Raw genomic sequence first — 22,500 nt, forward strand, 5'->3', positions numbered from 1 at the left:
ACCTTCAAAGCCCTCCATGGTCTTGCTCCTCATTACCTCTGCGACCTCCTAAACCCCTATTATTTTGCCCACTCCTTCTGCTCAGCGGGCTCCAGCCTGCTTCACGTCTCCCACCTCACCCACCCCACCATTGGCAGGCAGGACTTCTGTCACTCTGCCCCCACCCTCTGGAACTCCATCCCGCAGTCCTTCCGCCTCGCTCCCTTCCTTGCCTCCTTCAAGACCCATCTCAAGTCCCTCCTCTTTCTTCCCCTCTGCCCTCCCCAATCCCGACCACCAGCTCGGATCTGAAACTCTGACTGTCCAGTGCCTTGGGACGGCCTTCCAACACAAAAGATGCCATACAAAAGTAATCTTGCTTCTGCTGCTGTTGTATACGGATTCCAGCCTCCGCTGGTGACATTGGTCAGGCTGCTGTCCTACCTGTGATCTCATGCTGCCGCAGTTCGTTGTACTTGTACGCTTGTTCCACTGGGCGAATGGAGCTATGGTACAGCTTCCGCAATCGCTGCAGCACATCTAATGCGTGGGGGAAAGGGCATAGTATCAGTGTGACATGGTACCCTAACACAGCAATAAAACACACATTTTCAAAACCTACTTTTCTGTTCTCCTTAAACATGTACCAGCATTACACATACAAAGGTAGTGTTTATCACTTGTAGTTGTATCTCAATCTATGAAGGAATTAGTAATTGGCGTTATTACTGAGTCTAATGTTGGGATTTCAAACACCACATCGGGATTTAAGCTTTTAGTCTCAACTGTTTTTGGAGTGGGGGGGGGGGGGGGGGGGAGGCTGCATTATCTATTAAGACATTAAACTCAAATTGAAACTGCCAGTTTTCAGATGGATATTAAAGATCCCATGATATTCATTGAACAGAGAAAGGAGTTTCTCCCAGTGTCCTGGCCAACAATCTATCAAATTATTTGGTCGTGGCTGTTTATGGGACATAGCTAGTAAAAACGGCTGCTATTTTGCCCACACTAGCATTCCCTCACTTTCTATCACTGGGCGAGAAAGAAGAGGGAATAGAGCTAAGTCCCATCTATGGCAAGTTCAGATCACACAGCTGATGAACAGACTCATATTCACCACAAACAGCATCTCTGCCAAAGGGCCTAGCTGAATCTAGTACATTTTATGAAGCAAACATTGATATTCTCTTCTTATTCCAATCAATCTGCTTACTAGAGTAATCATCAGATGGAGTGGCCTCATTCAGTCGGAGTGTCTTGTCAATGTGGGAGCGATCCCTGAAGGACAGGTTCAGCTGAGGATCTGACTCCGCTTCCACATCATCATCCTCCCCTTCATCTGTGGGACAAAGCAACATTGTACAGTACCAATTTCAGGCAAGAATAGACCATTAGTACTTTCAACTTTCAAAAATAGATTCTTTACAAGTATTTAACTGATATCTGAATCTTTTTCTATTTTTAGGAACTTGTCTAGTTCCCTTTTGGATCCCTTTGAAAGGCATGGATTTTCACTTAATCTTCGCCTGTAAAACCATTTTGTCTTAAAATTTAAGATTGTGTGGAATTATGGAAAAAAAATTAAATTCAGCCTTCATTTGGAAGTTAATTGGAAGAACTTTGGAAAATAAGCTTCCAAATTATACTGGATTTAAAAATGTTCCTCTCTTGGTGCAATCTTAAATTTTAAGACAAAATTACCTTACCTAAGACCGGGTGAAATTTCGGGCTTATAGTATCTTGTTCTACCACCTGTGCTGGTAGTTAGTTTCACTTGCCTGGCACCATTAGGTTAAAAAAANTCTCTTGCACATCTTACTCACTTTTGTTGTCCTTATTTTGAAACTATGTATGATCTCTTGTCATTTTTATTTAAATGGCAAAACAAAATTTGCATCCAAATTTTCCATTCTTTAAAAATTTTAAAGAACTTTTTATGTCCTCCCTTACAGTCCAGAGTCAGATCAAGCAAAAACTCTAAATATCTTCCAGTTTTTGCTTAATTAGATTACAATAGTGAAACAAACAACCAGCAGAGGTTGTCCTCATCCTTGCTCGGCACCATAAACCATCTCTGTGAAGATCTCAGAGCCATTATCCCACATAAAGGGACCTATATAAATGCAAGTTGTTGTTATTAGCTATCTACTTCCTTCTTGAATTTAATGATACAATCTGCCTTCAGTTCTCTCTGGTTCCTCCATTCTACATATTAATCTCTGTGAGGTAGTTTAACGTGAGCTCTGCTTGCCTTCTCTGTACTGTCTTATTGTTGTTATTACTGTGCTCTAGTTGATGTACTGCTGGTTGTATGTTACTGTGTAAAACTGACCTGGGAATCTTCAAGGTTGACAGGAAGGTCACAGAAGTGATATCCCTTATTTTAATGCATATGACACTTAACACATACACACTCACACACTCAACAGTATGAAATAACTACAGTGAACTCCAGATAACTCATCACCCCAGGAGAAAAGGGCTCAGCAACAGGAGTGGGGAGTTAGACGTAGGTCCTCCCGGACCACAAGGGGTGCTGTGACTGGTACAGGCATTCAACAGAGGTTGGGCACTCCTGCTCAGATGCATTGCCTGCCAGGAATCAAACCCAGGTCTCTCACTTGCGAGGCGAGTGCTCTAACCACTGAGCTACAGGACTCCACAATGGTAATGTTGGGAAACAATTCTTTGGAATTAATATTGATGATATTAGTGAGATTTCAAGCAAAAATGCAAATTAAGTCTGTTGCTGGCTGTCAGTGTGAGTAGTTTATGTGAAGTTACATGAGGTTTATGGGGAAAAGTAAAGAAATAAAAAATTCCACAGACGAATTTTAATGCACAACATTCAGCAGTGTGCAAACCTCTTTGGACACGTTTGTTATTCTGTTCCTCGGAGGTTAGAGGTTCAGATTTGTCCTGCTTGTCTTGAGCCCTCTGTGACTCAGTGTCACTCTTGCCATTAGCCTGTTCTTGTGACAGCCTAACACTATCATCATCTTCTTCATTTCTAGACTCTAGGGAAGAACTAGTCAATGGTTCTTCAGAAGTGAAGCTGGACTCTCTGATCTCCTCATCAGCCATCTCATCATCTTCTACAGGTTCTTCGTTCTTCTCGTCTGACTCAAACATTGCCAATTCTTCTCCCTCATCTCCATTGTCTTCAGATTCAAAGCCAATGCCAATGTTTGTTACATTCTCTTCCACCTCCTCATTATCAGAGATTTGTGTAGGTTCAGAACTTTCAGCAGTATCCGGTTTACCTTCCATTTCTTTACCATGTTCCTGTTTTTCTTCAAAATCATCTACTTCTTGATCATTGTTGGTTTCCTTATTATTGGTGAGCTCTTCCGATTCCTCACCAGGCAGTTCTAGCTTCTTAGTTAAGGATTCCTTATCAGCTTCATGCTGAAGATCACCATTATCGCCATCATCGGGTTCATCCTTTCTGGTCTCAATTTCCTTTTCAGAATCATGTACTTCATTATTTTCTTCATGATCATCCATTGTTTCATCTTTCAGATTAATAGCTTTGATTTCCTGTCCTCTGTTTAACTCCAGACTCTTGTCTCCCATTTCTTCAAGATCACCAACAGTTTTCTCCAAAGATTCTTCTTCAACATCAGTCTTCCCTTCAAAATCATCTCCAAACTGCAGGTAATGCCCTTCATTACTATTTGTTTCAAGAATTGTGTTTTCTGTTTTGTCTTCATAGTCTGCGGTAGGATTGCTGGTTTCATAGTCTGCGGTAGGATTGCTGGTTTCATTTTCTGCTGGATCTTTTAGATTGCCACCTTTACCTTCATGAGTTTCATTTGCAGATCCTTCCAGCAATTTTCCAACATTTTTGGTTTTAAGGTCCACATTCATGGTCGTTCCTGTATTGTTAATGTCTGGGTCTTGGGCTTTTAAACCAGCACTTTCCTTACCAGCAAAAAAACTATTCCCATCCTCAGTAATTAAGTCACTTGGTTTATCCTGCATGTTTAACTCATCTTCATTTACAAGCTTCTCCCTTTGTCTACTGTATCATTCTTTGAGTTGTCTTCCTTGGATTTAGACTCTTCTTGGTTTGCATCAGTCCCAACTACGGTGTCCCTTATAGTAGCACAGCTTGAACACACCAGTGTGCAGCGGTCAGTGTGTGATTTTGTATCTACTTTATGGTCAGCGCTTTCCTTGGTTGCATCAGATCCCCTTTTGGGAATATGCGATCCAGGAACTGAACTGTCATTAGGTCCTGAATCAGTTTGTGATGGAAATATGTCATCGCCAGCCTGCTGCTCCCCATCATTCACATCAGTGTCTGGGTCTCCAGCCAAGACTCCACGCTCTGCCAGATTGCCGACATCATCATTGTTGGGTTTGGTGAAGACTTGCAGCTCTAAATGGTCAGAATATTATCAGTCAGTTTGAAATGGGATGTTTTCCCATCAACATGATTCAGAGAAAAGTGTTCCCTCGATGGACTAGTGGGTAAAAGCCTGGTGTAGCACAGGTTTAGAGAGGGTCACAGGTTCAAATCTGGCCTATACTTAGTTAGCTGATCGCACCCAGGTCAGCAGTTGGGGCTACGGTTGGCCTAAGAACCCCAGGGCTATCGAGAGGGAAATAAATCAGCCAGGGTTTCTACTCCTGATAACTGTCCAGTAATTGTCCTGAAAATTGATTTGGATAGCACTTTTCAAAGGGCCGCCACAGACAAAATGGGCCGAATGGCCTCTTTCTGTGCTATATAATTCTATGATTGAATTCCTGCTGGAAGGCGCTTGCATATGAGCATTGGGTGAAGATAGGGTTGGGCTTGGTTGTGATACCTTTTTATGGTTGAATACCCTATCAGCCCTCAGTGTCTGAGACCACACATGAAGAATGGCCACTTGGCAAAGCACCCCAGCAGGAGTTAGGGTCCTTCAGGAGAAGAGGAAGGGAGAAACATGCCAAAAAAAAGTAATTCAGAGAGAAAATAAATAGTGTAAGAAAGGTGTTATAGACACAGAAACACAATGTAGAGAACGCCATGGCCAACATTAGGAGGAATCAAGCCCAACCAATAGTGAGACTTGTACAGGTTAGTGCAAGATCCTACTTTATTAAAAACATTAACATTGAAAACCACAATCTTTTCCATATCTTATTAATCTATTCACAATCTGATTCAATACAAGAGGTAAATTTTGGCTGCAAAACCAGTCACTACACTTGATAATAATTACTGTGACGCAGTGTTAAAATATTACTTCTTCTACAATGGCCAACAAGTACACGATGAACTTTGTGTTTTTAAAAAATATAACACTGATCAGTTGGGATTCAGAACATTTACAGATAATCTAAATCTTTATTTTATTCTGACTGACAAGAGTTAAAAGAACCGAGGAGTTCCATTTTTCACACCAGATTCGTTGTTCTGAGGTTACAAGATGCATATTAATTCAATAATAATCCTTATTGGAATTCTCATCTCAATAATTTTATATTTATACCTTGAACAAGAGTTCAATTTCCAGAGTATGTGTGTACAAAGTACTCACTCTTTTGCTGCATCTGCTTAGATGGAAGAAGCAACAGATTTTTGAAGCCAGCAGGACTGGTTCTGCACTGCCAATGCTCTCCTAGGCAATATAACAACAACTTACACTTATATAGTGCCCTCCATGCAGGGCAGCATCTCAGAGGGTTTAAATGTGCAATGAGTCCTCTGCTTTTTTCCTGCATTCACCACAGGTGCCAGGCGCTCCAGCAGTTGGTAACACAGATGGGTGTGGAGTACTTTCCTCTCAACAGCATGTTGAATCTATGGAACTTTCCATGAATTGATCGAGTTGGGTCTCCAGCATTTGGTTTCAAACAACTGCCTCCTGCAAATTTATTCAAAGTAGCCTAAAACTTCCCGACAGTCTAGACATGGCATTTTATGTCTTTGACTATGTTTCGGGTGGTGCCTTTTTGAGCCTCTGCTGAAATCAGATGTTTTAAATGTGAGGATCCTAAGGGACAGAAGCCATCTCAAGGACAAATCTTTGCCTTAAACGATGACATTTAAAGATCTCCATTCTTCAATAGAATTTGTGGGAATGCACAATATGAGGAGCATCGTCTCAGTTCAGCTGCCCCTTTTTCTATGCCAGTTTCAGTCATTATCTTCGACATCCAGGGATGGAAATCCTCCTGCCAGCTTTTGCTATGGTGCATATCAATAAGTGCCTGTTCAGCCTACTGGGAAGTAATCTATAAACCATTAAATCTATGACACCTGTCTCACATGGAACACGTGTGCTAGATGCAAAACTAATTGGAGCCTCAAAGTAACCTCTGTATATTGTCTTGAAAAGTCATAAATTAAGGCAAGAAAAAAATCTTTTTCATGGTATGTGTGGTGTATTTAGGCAGTAGGTATCTTCCCTCAACAAGCTTACTAAGGTAGGCTATCTTGCATATTTCATAGAAGAAGTTTCTCCAAATTGTCTGCTGCATTCACCGACAAAATACACAATCACTCCAATTTATGGTATGTGAAGCACTTTGAAACTTCCTTCCAAGTGAAAGGCATTATATCAAATGTAAGGATTGTTAATACTAACCACTTTCCCCTCATATGCATCAACTTTCTTCTTAAATATATTTATGTTTTATACTTCAATCATAGCCTCAGACAGTGAGTTCACCACCCACGGCATAAATACATTCCTCCTAAACTACCTTTGAGATCTACGGGCTGTCCTCCCTAGCCTGTCACTCAGTCCCTGGGATCCAGTGATCTATTTATAATGGAGACCTTTTGAATGTCTGGATTGACTTTCTCTTGGCACTGATGTAGGGATGCACTGAGCTCACTGTCTATTCTAAGAGCAATGGAAGTGCTGCTGGAAATTCACTAGCTGGGTTCCAGAGTTAGGTTGGTGGAGGCAAGATGTCTTGCCAGACCCAGCACCTCGTTTATAAATGGTGGTGTAGGTATCCTGACTGAATCACCAACCTGCAACTACATGTAACATTTTATTATTTCCTCCTCCAATTTTCATCTTCCTCCCCCCACTCCCCAGAAGGTGCTGACTGGCTCTAGAGTACAGACCCACAGATACTAGTCTTGTTCCAGTAACTCACCCAAGTGGCATTCTTCGCATGTCAGTCTGGACAGTGAATATTGGTTGGATATACAGCTGTGTAAACAGCTGAGTCCAATCTGGCATCTGAAAGTCCACTTAGTTTTATCCTGTGAAACCATTTTGATTTCAAGATCCTCATCCTCACCTACAAGGCCATCCACGGCCTTGCTCCCTCCTACCTCTCCAACCTACTATCCCCCTACCTACCTGCCCGTACCCTCCGTTCCTCTGGCTCTGGTCTGCTCCACGTCCCCCGCCCCAACCGCCCTACCATCGGTGGTCGGGCCTTCAGCCTCTCAGCCCCCAGGCTCTGGAACTCCATCCCCAGTGCCTTCGCCTTGCTTCCTCCCTTTCCTCCTTCAAGGCCGGTCTCAAAACCTTTCTCTTTGACCGTGCCTTCAGCTCCCCTCTCGACTCTCTTCCCCCTCCTCGCTCCCTCCCTTCCCTCCCCTCACCCTGACCATTTCCCCCCTCCTTGCTCCCTCCCTTCCCTCCCCTCACCCTGACCATTTCCCCCCTGCTCGGGTCATGACCCAACTGTGCAGCGCCTTGGGACGTCCTCCTGACGTGAAAGGCGCTTTATAAATGGAATCTTGTTGTTGTTGTTGTTGTTGTTGTCTTCAAAGTTAAATTCAATCTTTAGTTTGGAAGTCAATTCTTTTTATAAACTGCAGGGAACCGATTTCGTAATTAAGACTGAATTTAAGAACTTTCCATAATTTAACATTTTCAGACAAACAGTCTTAAGAAAGTTTACCACTCCTATCCACACCCAAAGCTGATGATGGAAACTAGGACCTTCAACATCTACCTGGCTCTGTACTATCCTGGATTTCAACCTCCCGACATGAAAGGCGCTTTACAAATTTAATTTTGTTGTTGTTATTAACCTATTGAGGAAATTATCAAATGCAAAGATTATTATTATTATTATGCTGAATGATTGTTAATTCAGGTGACATCGTGAAGTTTCAAAATTAGCAGGCCTTAAATATTATAGCAGATAAATGGAATATCTTTCCAGCAAGTTGTGAATGATATTGGAAATGCCTAATAATAGTTACATCTAGTTACCTAATAATAGTTAGCTCTAACAGCACCTCTGTCATCATCAGATCACCAGGAAAGCTTCAATCACCTCTAGACTCCAACCACCCTCTCAAAATCTTTCCTGACCGCCTCTATTTTATTGCTTTGAACTTTACTCTTGTTCTTTTTAAGATCCAAATCCCACATCCTACATGCTCCTGTGTTTTTGCTGGGCTGAAATCAAGGCTCACTGCACCATCTCCTCTAATTAATTCCTTTAAAAGCGTAAGTTTTACATCACCCAACCATGACTTCCTGATGTATCTACTCTAGTCCTACTTTTGGTTTTAGCCATCTTGATGTCCATCACTATGCAACTTAAACACCTGCATAGGTTCTGAAAACAATTGTAGTCCCAACTATTGTTCCGGGTGAAAGCAGCTCATTCATCACATAGGTGACGGAACCTGGGACCTTTGAGCTGTACATGTCAATGTGGGTCACAGTTAAGGCATTGCCTAACCTAACAGTGCTACCCCGTTTAGATGTCATTGCCCATGGATGAATTGCTCTCAGCCTAGTCTTTTCAATGACTGAAACAATCACATTAATATGCACTGAGCCAATACTGACAAAGGTGGGAGGAGTGATTTGACTTCTGCAGTAAGAATAGACAGCAGCTTACTCTTACCTTTAATAATAGGTTAGCAACACATTCTGAGGCCTTTGTAATGTGACTATGAGTCATTAATGAGTGAGTAATGGTTCAGTGGGAGCCAAGAGCACAGCAAGGTCACCTTTTAGACTGCAAAGCTAAACTCACTGGCTGGAATGCAGCCCAAACCAGGCAGTTTTACAGTGAAGAGGCGCTGCTGTCACAAGGGCTAGGGCACATTCTCACAGTGTCAGAATCTGACATGGAACACTGGGAACAAGGAAGGCCGCTCAGCCCAACAATATGCATTGAATGTAGCGTCTTTCACATATAATCAGAGGATGTGGTATGAACTGGAGTTCTTTTCATACAACAGCAGAGCGATGTCAAGAAGGGTTGCAGTATAAAACATAGCTCAGGTATATTTTGCAGTGAAGGTGAAGTTTAAACACGGCATTAATATTCTCAGTGACGTGAACTACAAAAAAAAACTATTAAACAAGTCTGCTAAACAACTAAGATATCTCACTTAGAACCACAGAAATTTACAGTACAGAAGGCAGCCATTCATCCCATCTTGTCTGTTTGACTCTTTTAAAAGTAACCCCTTAGTCTCATTTAACTACGCTTTCCATACCCTGTAATTTGCACCTCTTTTAGACATTCATCTAGCTCCCCTTTGAAAGTTCCCTAGGTAAAACGCAGCAAAAAAACACACGATATCATCAAGCTGTGATCTGCATTGTGGAATCTCATTCAGTTCAGTTCCATCCATAACTGATGTCTCCACAATCCAGGAAGGATTGGAGCATTCAATAAATATAACCCTGATTTTAGATCCTGTAAACTTTAACCACATTCATGTGGATTCAATTGAAATCCAAGCTTGACCGACCAACTCTCAAGGGAGGCTCTGTGTGGCATTCCAAAGTGTATGCATATTTTGTGATACTCCATTGTTCATTCACATTGCCAAAGTGAACTTAACACAATGCCAAATACATCATCAGCACAGAGAGATGCCTCTCACCAAATAAATTACACTCATTGACAGTCATTGACTGGGATATCAGCAAGAATGGGATATCCCACAATGTGATAATTAGCACATCACATATCTTTTCATCCTAATCAAATCCCTCAATTGAATTATTCACCAAATAACTACTCAAAATGCCTCTTGATTTTGCTATCACAAACTTCCCCTACTGCTTCTACATACAGTAGTCTCTGTGTAATACATCTCAATTTCTGAGCTTGAGTCCGTGCTCACTTGTTTGAGATTTGTTATCGATATGATTAGGGTTAGACCCTTTAAGATCTTAATAATAATAATAATGTGAATCTTGTAATGTAATCTTGAATATTTAAATAAGATTTCCCTCCTCCTCCCTGAGCTTTCTCTTCTCCAGTCAGTACATTCCCAGTTTCCATACATTTCATCGATATTCAGGTGTACAATTGTAACTATTAAACTATTTAGCATCCATTTGAATATTTATCTTGCTCTGCCTCCAGGGTTAGATAAAAAGAATTTCTCTTGTCGCCAACAGGGGTAAAGGGCTCGACAAAATCTTCTTGTACATTTCTATACAAGGGCTATTGCTCATGACATGCAATTTAATACCATCTAGTGCGCCAATGGTAAGGTCACGTATCATTGTCACCTCACAATCTTGATTAGCCAATGTTGTATGGCTGAGCTACATAGGACATGCCTTACAATGCATAGAACTCAAAGGCATAGAGTGCTGAGAGCAGCCAAATAATAGCATTACACAATGCTGAGCATGCTATTCTGACGGGAAATATGTGCTGAGGCTTCCTCTCAGCCTCTGCAAACATTTGCTTCCAGTGTCATGTGGAATATTTCAGCTCTTGATCTGTGGAGACTAATATAGGACTACCTCCTTTGTAACGTCGGCACACTATAGCTCAGGGATTCAGTTACAGCCCTAAACTGGGCCTAATATTTGCTGTATTTAAATCAGGTCTTGTTACATTGACCTTCGGCTTGTGCTTGCTGCTTTTTAGCTTTTTTCAGCTTTCGACTGTTAAAGTATCAAAAGACCTTATCCTTGACTTAGTTGGTAAAGACATCGCCTAGTAAAGAGCAAAGCCCAAGTTCGATTTATCTTCTCCCCCCACCCCCCCCCACTCCCCATGGTGAGTTAGCTTAATGGGATGACAGTAGTAGGGGCACCAGAATTAGTCACAGTGCCCTGGGGAGAGAAAATCAGGATTCTGATCAAATGTTCCCCCCTCCTCTGTCTGGTGGTAATGGGTTATTACTCTTTGTATAATCATTGACTGTGGAACCATAATAAAGGCAACAATTGTTTAAAATCTAAATCATGCGCACATTATTTCATCATTAGACGTCTAGAAGACGTGATAAGGCGCTATATCAAATGCAAGGATTATTATTATTAATTCAATAATAAAAGTAAAGCTTCTTTCCAAATAGGCACCCCCAGATGGGACCTCAATTTAACAACTACTGAGAGATCGGAATTTAAAAAGTTCTTTCAGTTAATGGTTGCTCAGAGTAGCCAATAATCTGGGACCGCGCCCTAATTCCTGTTAGGTAGTGGAAGGAGTCCCGTGATTACTTTAAAAAAGTAATAATTGTTTTATTAATATTTTTTATTAATTTTTTTATTACTTTTTTAAAGGTTTTATTACTTAAAAAACAGTAATAAAAAAATTATAAAAGCGCTATATCAAATGCAAGGATTATTATTATTATAATTATTATTACTTAAGTTTAGGGTGCTGGATTCTGAGACCCGCTGCAGGAGCCAGCCGAGAAAAATGCTTGTCAGAAAACTTGAAACAAGTGAAGTCAGAGAGACTTGCGTTAAGTGATAAGGTTGAGGAATTGCAGAGCAGTTTGAATGAGAGAATGAGAGAAACTAACAGAAGCGAGCGCTGCTTGGAAGCAACGGAACAGTGTGAAGTACTGAGTAGGATGTAACAACAACTGGAAAAGGATAATGAAATTTTACAGACAAGTCGTTAAAAACAACATACGCATATCAGTCTCAGCAAATGACTAACATAAAGCAAGAACCCGCAGTCATGCACGATAAATGTTAGAATGTGATAAACAGGCTGCGAGCAAAATTAGGCATACAGAGGGGAATGATAGCGGCAGCAAACCATCCCACATATGAAGGAACTGATTAGGAAGACAGAAAAAGGGAGGCTATCAATTGGGATAATATGACTAGGAGAGCTTGGGAATACAAAGAAGAGTTGTGGGAGATCTTAGGGGGCCTGAAATTAAAGCAGGGAGATGGTCCATGTCAAGGCAATCGAACACTTGAGACTGCTTAATGCTTCTGAAGAGTCAGAGAAGACAAAATGCTGCTGTTCTCTCTCTCTCCACAACTTTTTACAGCTCTCACCGACAGCACAAAATAGGATGATATCAATTGGGATGACTTAAATAAAAAAGTTAACAGAAGTAGTTGTGGCTCGTTAATAATGATAGAGGAAGAAATAAGGAAATAAAAAAGATTCTAGGGGATTTTACAAGGCACAATTCTGTCCTCAGCCAACAACCACATACACTTTCAAGCAAAGCTTATTGGACAATGATTAGGGAGAAGGCAATCAGCCAGGTCCTAAATGTAGGAACACTTTGGTTGATTGAAGCGTCAGCCTCTGCCCTGAGATTACATTATTCAGTACAGATTGGGTTTTGTGCAAAGGAGAGGGTGCAAAAGAGATATACCAGGATGGTACCAGGAATGAGGAGAGGCTACAGAAGCCAGGATTATTCTCCTTGGAGCATGCAAGATTCAGAGGAGACTTAATAGTTAAGTTTTCAAAATTATGAGGGGATTCTATAGGGTGAATAAGGAGAAACTATTTCCACTGGCGGGTGTGTCTGTAACCCAAGAATACTGATTTAAAATAGTTGTTAAAAGAAACAGAAGAAAGATGAAGAGAATTTTTTNCACACAGCAAGTTGTTCGGATCTGGAATTCATTGCCTGAAAGGATGGTGGAAGACGATTCGATAACAACTTTTAAACGAGAAGTTTATAATTACTTGAGGAGGACAAGTTTGCAGGGCCATGGAGAGAGAGCGGAGGAATGGAACGATTTGGATGGCTCTTTTCAAGGAGCCGGCACAGACACATTGGGCCAAATGGTTTCCTGTGCTGTATCATTCTATGTGTCTCAATGATACACTAAGCGGTGCCTTTACCAGCTGAGCCAACAGATAAGCTATTCAGTACTGCGGTAAGTAACAGGATGGCAATAGCACATTAGCATTCTTCTCTCTGAGTTTTATGTAATACTAGTGGAAGCAACAGTGGTTGGGGTATGGAGATGTCACTCATCTGTCAGTTCAATTTAAATCTCTTATCTCTTCACAAGCAGACTTCTTCATGTTTTTGTTGTACATGATGTATTGCTGGTTTAATTCCTGATAAAGGTCTTCAGGACTATGAAGAGTTGTTGATTGGGCAAATAGCAAGTGGGTAACAAGGCACAAATTTAAGATAATGGCAAAAAGGGAAGGTTAGAAAAGAATACAGAGGGAAGTCGAAATGTCAAATTCTCTGCCACAAACCATTGTTCAAACAGAGCTTGTAAATTGTTTAATTTTTTTTAAAAAAGGGAATTAGATAGGTACTTGAATGTAGGGTGGGGGATTATTAAAAAGCACGAGATCAGCAAGCTGGAGAGTGGAATTCAATAAGGTGTTTTATGTGAAGACCATCAACGCAGACTTGACAGACTAATTGGCCTGTTCTTTGCTGTACTATTTTGTGATTCTATGAATCTGGTTTGTGAGAGGACTTGGAGTTTCTGCTCTGCAGATGTCCACGGCTCGTGCCTGCTACCCTCAGAAAGACGGGACTAGATACACTAGATGCAAGACCGACACCTCCACCTGTCACTCCAGGGATTAGCCCAGACTCTCAGCAATGTAATTAAATAGGGATTCCCAGCAACTGCTCACAGGCTCTTTTACTGTAGTTCACACCCCGAGCTGAGATGCCCATAGGAATTTTGCACTTCAGAAATACACGGAGCCCAGGATTGCCTTGGATTTTGTTCGTCAAATTATATACTCTAAAATTCATCAAGTAAGCAAAATCATCTCACCCTCAGGATATTTTGGGTTCCTTACCCTCCCACCATCCTCTCCTAAAGGCTCCCACTCATGCTGGGGTGCAATTCCACAGACACCCATTTGTCATATCCGACAGTCACTATGGCAGTGACTATCGACAATGTATGTAACTGCGAGGGTGGGGAAGAACAAGTTATCACACAGAAGAGCCAAATCCTTCAGCTAAATTGGCCATTCGCTTCACAGCTGATTGGGGAACATTGTTGTGTACAAATTGTCTGCTGTGTTTGCCTACAAATGCATGGTCACTGCACTTTACAGAAAGTGTGTAAAGCCCTTTGAAACATTACTGTATCAAACACAAAGATTATTATATTCACACACACACCTCCAGCAGGGGTGCTCTTGGAGAGCGATCAGGAACGGGAACTAGACCAATTTCCCCCACGCTAGCCCACGCTAATGAGGCCAATTGTAACTCCTGCCCAAGATAACTGATCAGGTAACTGAGCGCAGGATCAGAATTTGAATATAGAATTTATCAGGTCTATATGGCTCAGGTTCACACCAGACACAGCTTTACAAGCTGAATCATCAGTGAGGTATAAGCAAGTTGTTCATTCTCTTTAGTGCATGGTGGCCATTTAGAGAAGCCAAAGAAGTTAACTAGAGGTAATGAATAATGCTTGGAAGAATCTGCAGATAGCTTTGATGACACTAATGAGGTGAAAACTAATAAGACACACACACATGCATACCTATATATATATATAATATATATATATGTCACAGGTGCTGGAGGTGTAAATAAATTCTGCATAGCAGTATTCAGGGGGACATTACTAGCACCTGCTGTGAGCCAGGGCACTCTGATCATCAAGTGTCAGCTGGTCAGACTGTAACTTAAACCCATGCAACAGGATATAAAAGAGGATTGGCCTTTGACTCTAGTGATGCAACTGGTATAACATTACGATAGTTTCTATAATATGATATTCATAGAATCAAACAATTATACAACACAGAATGAGGCCATTCAACCCATCGTGTCTGTGCCGGCTCTTTGAAAAGAGCTATCCAATTCAATCCCACTCCCTGCTCTCTCCCCATAGCCCTGCAAACTTGTCCTCCCCAAATAATTATCTACTTCTTTCTTAAAAGTTCTCTTTTAAAAAATGTTTAACTACTTCTCTTAAACATTACCAAGACCAACTTTTTGTGTGAATGTTGTGCTGATTAAAGTGAGGATTGTTAGTAGTAAGAAATAGAAGACTTTCAATGTCCCATGTAACACTTCCAATCAAATACCGCACAGGAAAGATATGGAGTAAATCTCTCTCTCTATTGCCCCAATCAGCACTCCTAGGTCAGATACAGCCAATTAAAAGGTAACAGATCAATGACTGACAAGTCTACATTAAAATTGCATCCCTAAATCTGTGTTTCTTTTCTGAAAGCAGAAAAATGGGTAAAATGGTGTTGGCTAATCAAAACAGTGTTGTATTTTTCTCCCTGACTCTTGTCCAGAAGCTGCTGAAATATGCTTGCCTTCCACTGGCAATGGGACCTGCCCAAAGAATCATTCTTCATGCATGACCTGGTCAGTGAATATCAGCAAGACATCAGACCATAAGGGCATAACAGCTGAGCCTGATATTGTTCTCACCTAATGTCCACACACATACCTTCCAACCAGGGGCAGTGAAGAGATGTCGCTTAACATGTTTAATAAGAGCTGGTTAATCTTTGGAAGGAAAAGGGAACTGAGGGATATGAGAATTAGTGCTGCTGGTAAATGAGTGAACGCAATGTGGGTCAGTATGAGCTGCTGTCGGGCCCAGAGTTGAGAGTGACTCATGAGTCATAAATGTGTATGGCTAGTTAGGTTTATAAAATTTTATTGAGAGCAGGGAGATAATTGGAGAACCTAGTCACGGGAAATTCCATGGGTTCAGGTGGAGTTGGTGATGGAGCAGATTGTACATTATTAGATGAATTTTAAAGATCCGACAAGACTATTAAAAAAGAGATTTTCTCCCAGTGTCCCGCCCAACAATTTTTTAGATTAATTAGTCATTCTGCATACAGCTGTTTATGAGATCTTGCTGGGTATAAAATGTTTGTTATGTTTCCCAACAAATAAAGTTACTACAGTTATGGATAATTACTGTGAAGCTCTTTGAGACATTCTAACATGACTAAAAATATCTATAAGTTCCCTAAAAGTGAAAGTTCTCAATTTAAAAAGTTGACTTAATTAAGTTTGTAACTTCAATGGTACTCCCAGTGGCTGCCTTGGCTGAGATCAATAACTCAGCGATTCAAACCTAGATTCTTCTGTGTTAAAGATCTTTCTCTGTGAGTAGCTGTTGCTGAGGGACTGCCTTCTGTAACCATTTTGAGGTTGAGTGGCACTGGATCGCATCAGAAGAATGTTTAAATTATGATTGATGTATTGAACCTATGGAGCTTGCTGCAGAATTGGGGCACTGCGCAGAGTGCAGCTGCTAATCTGACGCACCAAATTGTTATGCACAGCTGTCAACTAAAGCAAATTGAGTCAAGATCAGTTTGTCTTCAAAGCCCCCTCCCTGGTACCCCATGAGAGCTCAGTGAGTAAATGGACTGCTTAATGTGGAACTTAGCCATACACACACACTGGGGAGGTTCCAGATTTAATTCCTGATCAGTTAGATGATCTCAGTCAGCCTCAGTGCTCCTGGGCTTAGAAGGGGAAAAATCAGCTATAGTGCCCTGCTTTTGATTGCTACCCAAAGACTCGCTGCTGGAAGATGTATGTTGCAGCAGGAAAGGATTAAGCTCAAGATCATCTGAGATTCCTTTCCAGGATGGCAAACCCTCCAACAGTGACAGTACAGACTCAAACATGAAGAACAGTCACTTGGGTGAGGCACTGGAGGGAGTCCTTGCCACGAGCAGGGGCTGAGAGACTGGGAGGATTGATCATACAGCAATGGGGACCGCCTGTATTCATCACACTCAAATTGAGGTGCCTGATACTTTCCCAAAGTGAGGAACAAAAACAACAACGTGCATTTATATAGCGTCCTCCACACAGGGTAGGTTCTCAGTGCGCTTAACAGTGTCGGAGCCTGACTCCAAGCCGGGGGGTGTGGTGATTGGTGGTCATAAGCACAGTCGAAGAGGAAGGTTTTCAGGTGGGACTTGAAAAGAGGGAGGTGGGGGCAAGGTGGAGGAATTGAAGCAGAGTGTTCCAGAGTCTTGGGGCGTAGTGGCTGAAGCCAGTTCCAGTCGTGCGCAGATGCCGGGTGGTGGATTGGGGAGGGAGGAGGTCGGAGAGGTAGGGAGGTGCCAGAGAGTGAATGGATCAGAACCCAAGTGTGAGGATCTTGACGTCGATCCATTCGGTGATGGGGAGCCAGTGAAGCCTAACCAGAACTGGTGAGATGTGGGTACAGGGTTTGGTCCAGATAAGTATGCGGGCAGCAGAGTTCTGAATGAGGAAGAGGAAAATGAATCCCACAACCTCCCTGGAACACCTATTGCTGCCAGCTCCAGAACAGAGTCCTGGGAATGGATTCTGACTCAAACTCTCCTGCAGGGAAATGGTCTTTGACATTTGGGACAGAAGCAATGAATTAAATACACTGAAATATAACCTAAACATCGTAACTTTTGGAAGGTGTATGTGTCTTTCATAAATCTTCTCAACCTCCAGGTGAGGCCCCTAAGCTAGCAGAGAAGATAATTCTCTTGAATTTTCAGAAGACATTTGATAAAGTTTCCTCTTATAAGACTTTTAAAGAAAGCTAAAGTCTTAATGGAATAGTGGAAGCCTATTAGAGCCATAGGCCAACAGTCAAGGGATTGTAACCAGGCTCCACTCATCCTCTTTCCCAACAAGAGCCTTTAAAAAAAAGATTTGATATGTTTCTACTTGAGAATATAAGTGGAGGATAAAGGGCTAGGAAAGACTGCACATGTAATATATAAGCCATACTCCCAGGTCTAGGTACTACTGGATCATGGAAACAAATGTGAATGAAGGGTATAAAGAAAGAGTATTGTCCATTATTCTTCAAACTTTGGGGATTGGCTAAGTGGACACATTGGCCTTTTCTCATCCAGGACATTCTCAGATTCCTGTGTAAAATCCATCAAGTTTTACCAGAGACAATTTAAAATCGCACATAATTGTGGAAAATTCTTAAAATCAATCTTAATTTGGAAGCTGATTTGTTTCAAGAACTTTTCACAACTCTGCACAATTTTATATATTAAGGTAAAATGGTCTCAGAGACTAAAAGAAGAAATTTAGCTTCTGGTACCTGGCAATGAACTCTCACGTGCTCATTTCATGATATGGGGCGCGCGGTAGATAGGATGGGATGAAGCCCATTACTAAATGATTACTAACGGAACTGGGAATACAAGGACCGGAAAAGTATAAGCTTCTTAAATTTGTCGATATTCCCCGCCTCTACCATGTCTCAGGGTCCATTCCACATTGTCATCGTGTTCTCTACAAAATTAATTAAATCTGAACTGTCTTTTCACCTGCCCTCTTCTGAGTTTTAGCCAGTGTTCACTTTTGTAGCACATAGTTATGTCAAACATTTTTGGGGTTCAGTTTATCTACATCACTAAGTTTAAAGAATGTCACCAGGATTCTCCCTGTGCTTTCACTTCTCCAGTGTGAATATTCTCACTTATTTTATTTTAGACTATTTCTAAATTTTATTTTATACTTCTGCAGTTTGATCACAGCATGGAACTCTGTTGGTTTGATAGCACTTGATATTTGATAGCACTTGATATTTGATATTGGCGTCTTTCAGTTCAGGAGGACATCCCAATTGCTTTGCAGGATTTACATAGTGAATTGTAGAAGTGTAGTGAATGTTTTTTTTGCATAGTGTGGGCATGTTTAAATGACTGGCTTCCTCATGACAGGAGCCTCAATCATTTAGAGAACAACTACTTGTATTTAATGGGATGAAAGCAGAGCGGGCTCCAATGCACTGCTGGTCTGGCACTGAACCGTACACTTTTAAAGAAAGGTTTAAGGAATGCCTCAGGTTCAGCCCTGGCCTGTCTTGTGTTAGCTCCCCTGCCTGTGGAAGCAATGGGAGAGCTAAATTAGATTTTTTGGGGGTGTGGGGTGGAAACCACCTGCTCTCGATCACCATCCAGTGACACCCTGCTAGGAAAATGCACACATTTGGAGTTGGATAAGAACATGACATCAAATAGCCAGCTGACACTCACACATGAAAAAAGACCACTGGGAAATGTTTGCACTAGTGTTTTTCTCCAAGTGAACAACTTACTTTATTCACATTCTCCTATTCACTCACATACTTTTTATTGCTCCCTTTAACAATAATTTATGGACTCTGCCTCAACTATGATTTCCATATTCCAACTACCCTATCTGTAATGAAAGGATTTTTAATTTCCTGTTTAATTCCTTTAAAATTGGTCATTCACTTGATTGCTGTTTGTAATATTGGGACATTGCTGCTTGCAAATTAGCTACTGTGTTCGCCTACAAAATTCACTGTTACTCCTCTATAGTAAATCTACAGGATGAATTATCTTTAATATCAAACGCAAGGATTATTATTTTTCTTATTATCTTTCATTTGCATCCTCCTGTTACTCACGAGATGCCAACAAAACCATTCCCCAACCTTCAGGAGATCATTAGAAGATTCTTTTGAACAAACTGTATTACCCTATTTGGTATAAGAATTCTCAGTGCTTTTTGTCCCAGGTTATGGATTTGTCCTGGCCAGCTTTAAAGATCTAAAGCAAGTATATTTGCCCGTTTTTAAGACGATTCTGATAGTTCTCCCACCCTGGAGACTTGCAATTGAGTAAAGCAGGCATCAGGGATTTAAGGTTTCTTTCACCAGCTCAATCCAGAGACGCTCAAGATAGTTTCACCAAAATAGGAATCACTCAAAACCTTTGAATTTGTAAAGGGTTGCGCTAGTCACAGGTGGTCAGGCATCAAACCATACACACATTGAGCCAGCTGAAAGAGCAGGACACATTTCTATACCCTCTCAAGATTTTTGTTCTCTCGGAAACTAAAAGATGCCCTTAAATGGTCAAAAAGACAGGATAAATCTCCAGTGTGACAGTAAAGCAAGAGCAGCAACTGCTGTGTGTGTGTGTGGGTGGGGGGGAAACATAGCCAAAGGGGGTGTCCAGTTACAAAGCCGCTTCCATACTTAGTGCCTTTACACTAACCCAGAATACTCAGGGAAGAGCCGCAGCAGAAATGTTGTACTAAATTAACCCAAGGACACACAAGGGTAACTGTAACATTCCGGTTCTTCAACCACCCCTCATTTCAATTTTAACATTAATAATCAGGACACAGAAGACACAAACTTCACACAATTCACATCATTCCAAATTCAGACTGTGATCCTCACATCAGTTCAAATGTTGGATATTCACGGTTGGAGTTTACAAGAAACTTAGTGTCTGAGTATCCATTCCTTTCAAGAATAAATCTTCCCAAACTTTTTAAGTCACAACGGTTAGAAAACAAAATCACATGATCAAAACATTTCAGCAATAATAATAAGCTTTCCACACATCTTGTGCAAAAATCTAAATGGTTTGGCAAGATTATCAATGCACCTTCTACCTTCCTGTTGCTATCAACTGGCTTGCACTCAAACTGCAGAATTCTTTGAAGGGAATTTAAACGGGCAGTCTGCCCAACCAGGGACCCCGCCATAGGCACAGAAATGCCAGTTAGCATCTGAGTGGGTTACACAGTCATGAATATATAAAACTTACCTGGCACCACAAGGAACAGCAGAGCAAGGAAGACACTGAAAAAAACCAGTCCCTTCATTTTGGCTGCCAGGATCCAGCTGCCAGTGAGCAGCAATATATAGGGGGAGAAGGTCAGAGGCCAGAGAGTGACCTTAAAAGGAGGAATCAAAGGTCCCTAATCTGCAATGACAATTGGCATTTTGGTAACGGAACTGGAACATTACTGGCTAATATTAGCTCCTGATTTGCATTTCAAGATCTTTTTACTGACAAAAGGGGACATTATTACAAATAGAGGCCGGAGTTTAACTGGAAAATAATTCTTAATATCAGGATTGCTCATTGTCCATTCTCTCATTGTTAACTCAGATGCTTTGTCTGATATCATTTTAATATATATTTATTATGGTATTCTTTACAGCATTATTCAAACTGACCCAAGTTGTTTGCTTGTAGTTGTGAAAGTTTTAGATTTACTACTTTGATCAACAACTTGAATTTATATAATAATCCTTGCATTTGATATAGCTCCTTATCACTTCGAGACATCTCAAATCACTTCATAGAATATACTATAAAGAGAATTGACTGTATATTTTGTGGGCGAAACCCGGCAGCCAATTGCACTCTTCACACACAGTAGTCTCGGAGCCATCCTAAGTTATTTCATGTCTCGGAGCCATCCTAAGTTATTTCATACTGGTTTAGAAATGTACACAGTAATTGCGACACCCGATGCCTCTCCTCCCCTGAAGGAGCTGGTTCTAATTCAGTTCCACTGCATCGTCCACCCTTCGGTACCTAGACTCACAATATGCGAGTCTGGCTGAATCTGTAATTCTTGAGAGCATCAAAGCCGAGTGCAGACACCCACTCAACACAGCTCCGGCAGTGCAGGTTTTTAAGACAACAACTTGCATTTATATAGTTCTTTTCATGTAGAATAACATCTCAAAATATTTAACAATCTCTGCCTCTGAGATTCTCTAACTTTCCATCTCAAACTTTTTTTTTGTCTGTACTTTTTCTCTGATTTCTGCTCTCCCTAACTTTATATTTCTTTGTCTCACTTGGTTTCTCTGGTTGAATCACTTCTTTTCTCTCTCTCTCTCTCTCTCTGACTAACTACACACTGCCCTGCAGTGAGTTGCTGAGTGACTGATCATTTACCTCCAGTTGCTGGATTTCAATCACGCTGCTCTGGGGCGATCAGGAAAAAAGTTCTCTGGAAACTTTGCGCATAACAAATTCTTGTTTGCCAGAATCGTGCACCAGGGGTTACACCGAGCTTCAGGTTTGGAATATTGTCCAGAGAGGCATGAAGCCACAGAGTTCCCAGGACAGCAGTTTGTATCTTTTTGAAAGTTGTGAAATGATACATAGATTTTATTAGGAGATTTTATTGTGTGACTCATATGAGAGATGGCAGGTAGTCTGTCTCTATACCTCTGCAGATGTTCCAGAGAAAGCAGTCACTGGTAGATTTACTGTTCTGTGCTCGGTGCCCCCATAGTTATATTGTTAAAGTGGGAATGCTCTGTGTGCTGGAGTACACGTGCTTATGTGTGAGCATGTGTACACAGCTCAGGGCATGTCTGTATGTCTGTCTCAATATTTTCAAAAACCTACCTTTCCCTTTGACAAGCTATAAAGAACACAATGCCTTTGCACACAACTGAGCCACATGGACCTGTACGTCACAGGTCCCATCCCTGGTCTGTGCTGAGTTAACTGATCTAAACCAGGGTAGTATTAGTGTTGCTAATAATTGGGCCCAGTAGAAAAAAACGGCCATATTCTCATTGGTATCCTGTGCCCCCTACCCCTCTGCAAAGTGTAGCAGTGAGGAAG

The 22,500-nt window shown here is 41.3% G+C and overlaps 1 protein-coding gene across 2 annotated transcripts in view; it reads right to left on the reverse strand.

Annotated features, from left to right (window-relative positions):
- srl (sarcalumenin) overlaps positions 1-20,735 on the reverse strand; it is a 33,894-nt gene extending 13,159 nt beyond the window's left edge. For both annotated transcript variants that reach the window (XM_007893615.2, XM_007893614.2), the window contains exons 1-4: positions 20,671-20,735; positions 2,847-4,366; positions 1,196-1,321; positions 424-519 (exon numbers count right to left, since the gene is read on the reverse strand). In XM_007893615.2, coding sequence (XP_007891806.2) covers positions 424-519; positions 1,196-1,321; positions 2,847-3,966 — 1,342 coding nt within the window. In that variant the 5' untranslated portion in view covers positions 3,967-4,366; positions 20,671-20,735. The remainder of the gene's footprint in view (positions 1-423; positions 520-1,195; positions 1,322-2,846; positions 4,367-20,670) is intronic.
- Between the last annotated feature and the right edge of the window lie 1,765 nt (positions 20,736-22,500).

This window comes from Callorhinchus milii, unplaced genomic scaffold (assembly GCF_018977255.1).
Source record: "Callorhinchus milii isolate IMCB2004 unplaced genomic scaffold, IMCB_Cmil_1.0 Scaffold16, whole genome shotgun sequence".
Classification (NCBI taxonomy): domain Eukaryota; kingdom Metazoa; phylum Chordata; class Chondrichthyes; order Chimaeriformes; family Callorhinchidae; genus Callorhinchus; species Callorhinchus milii.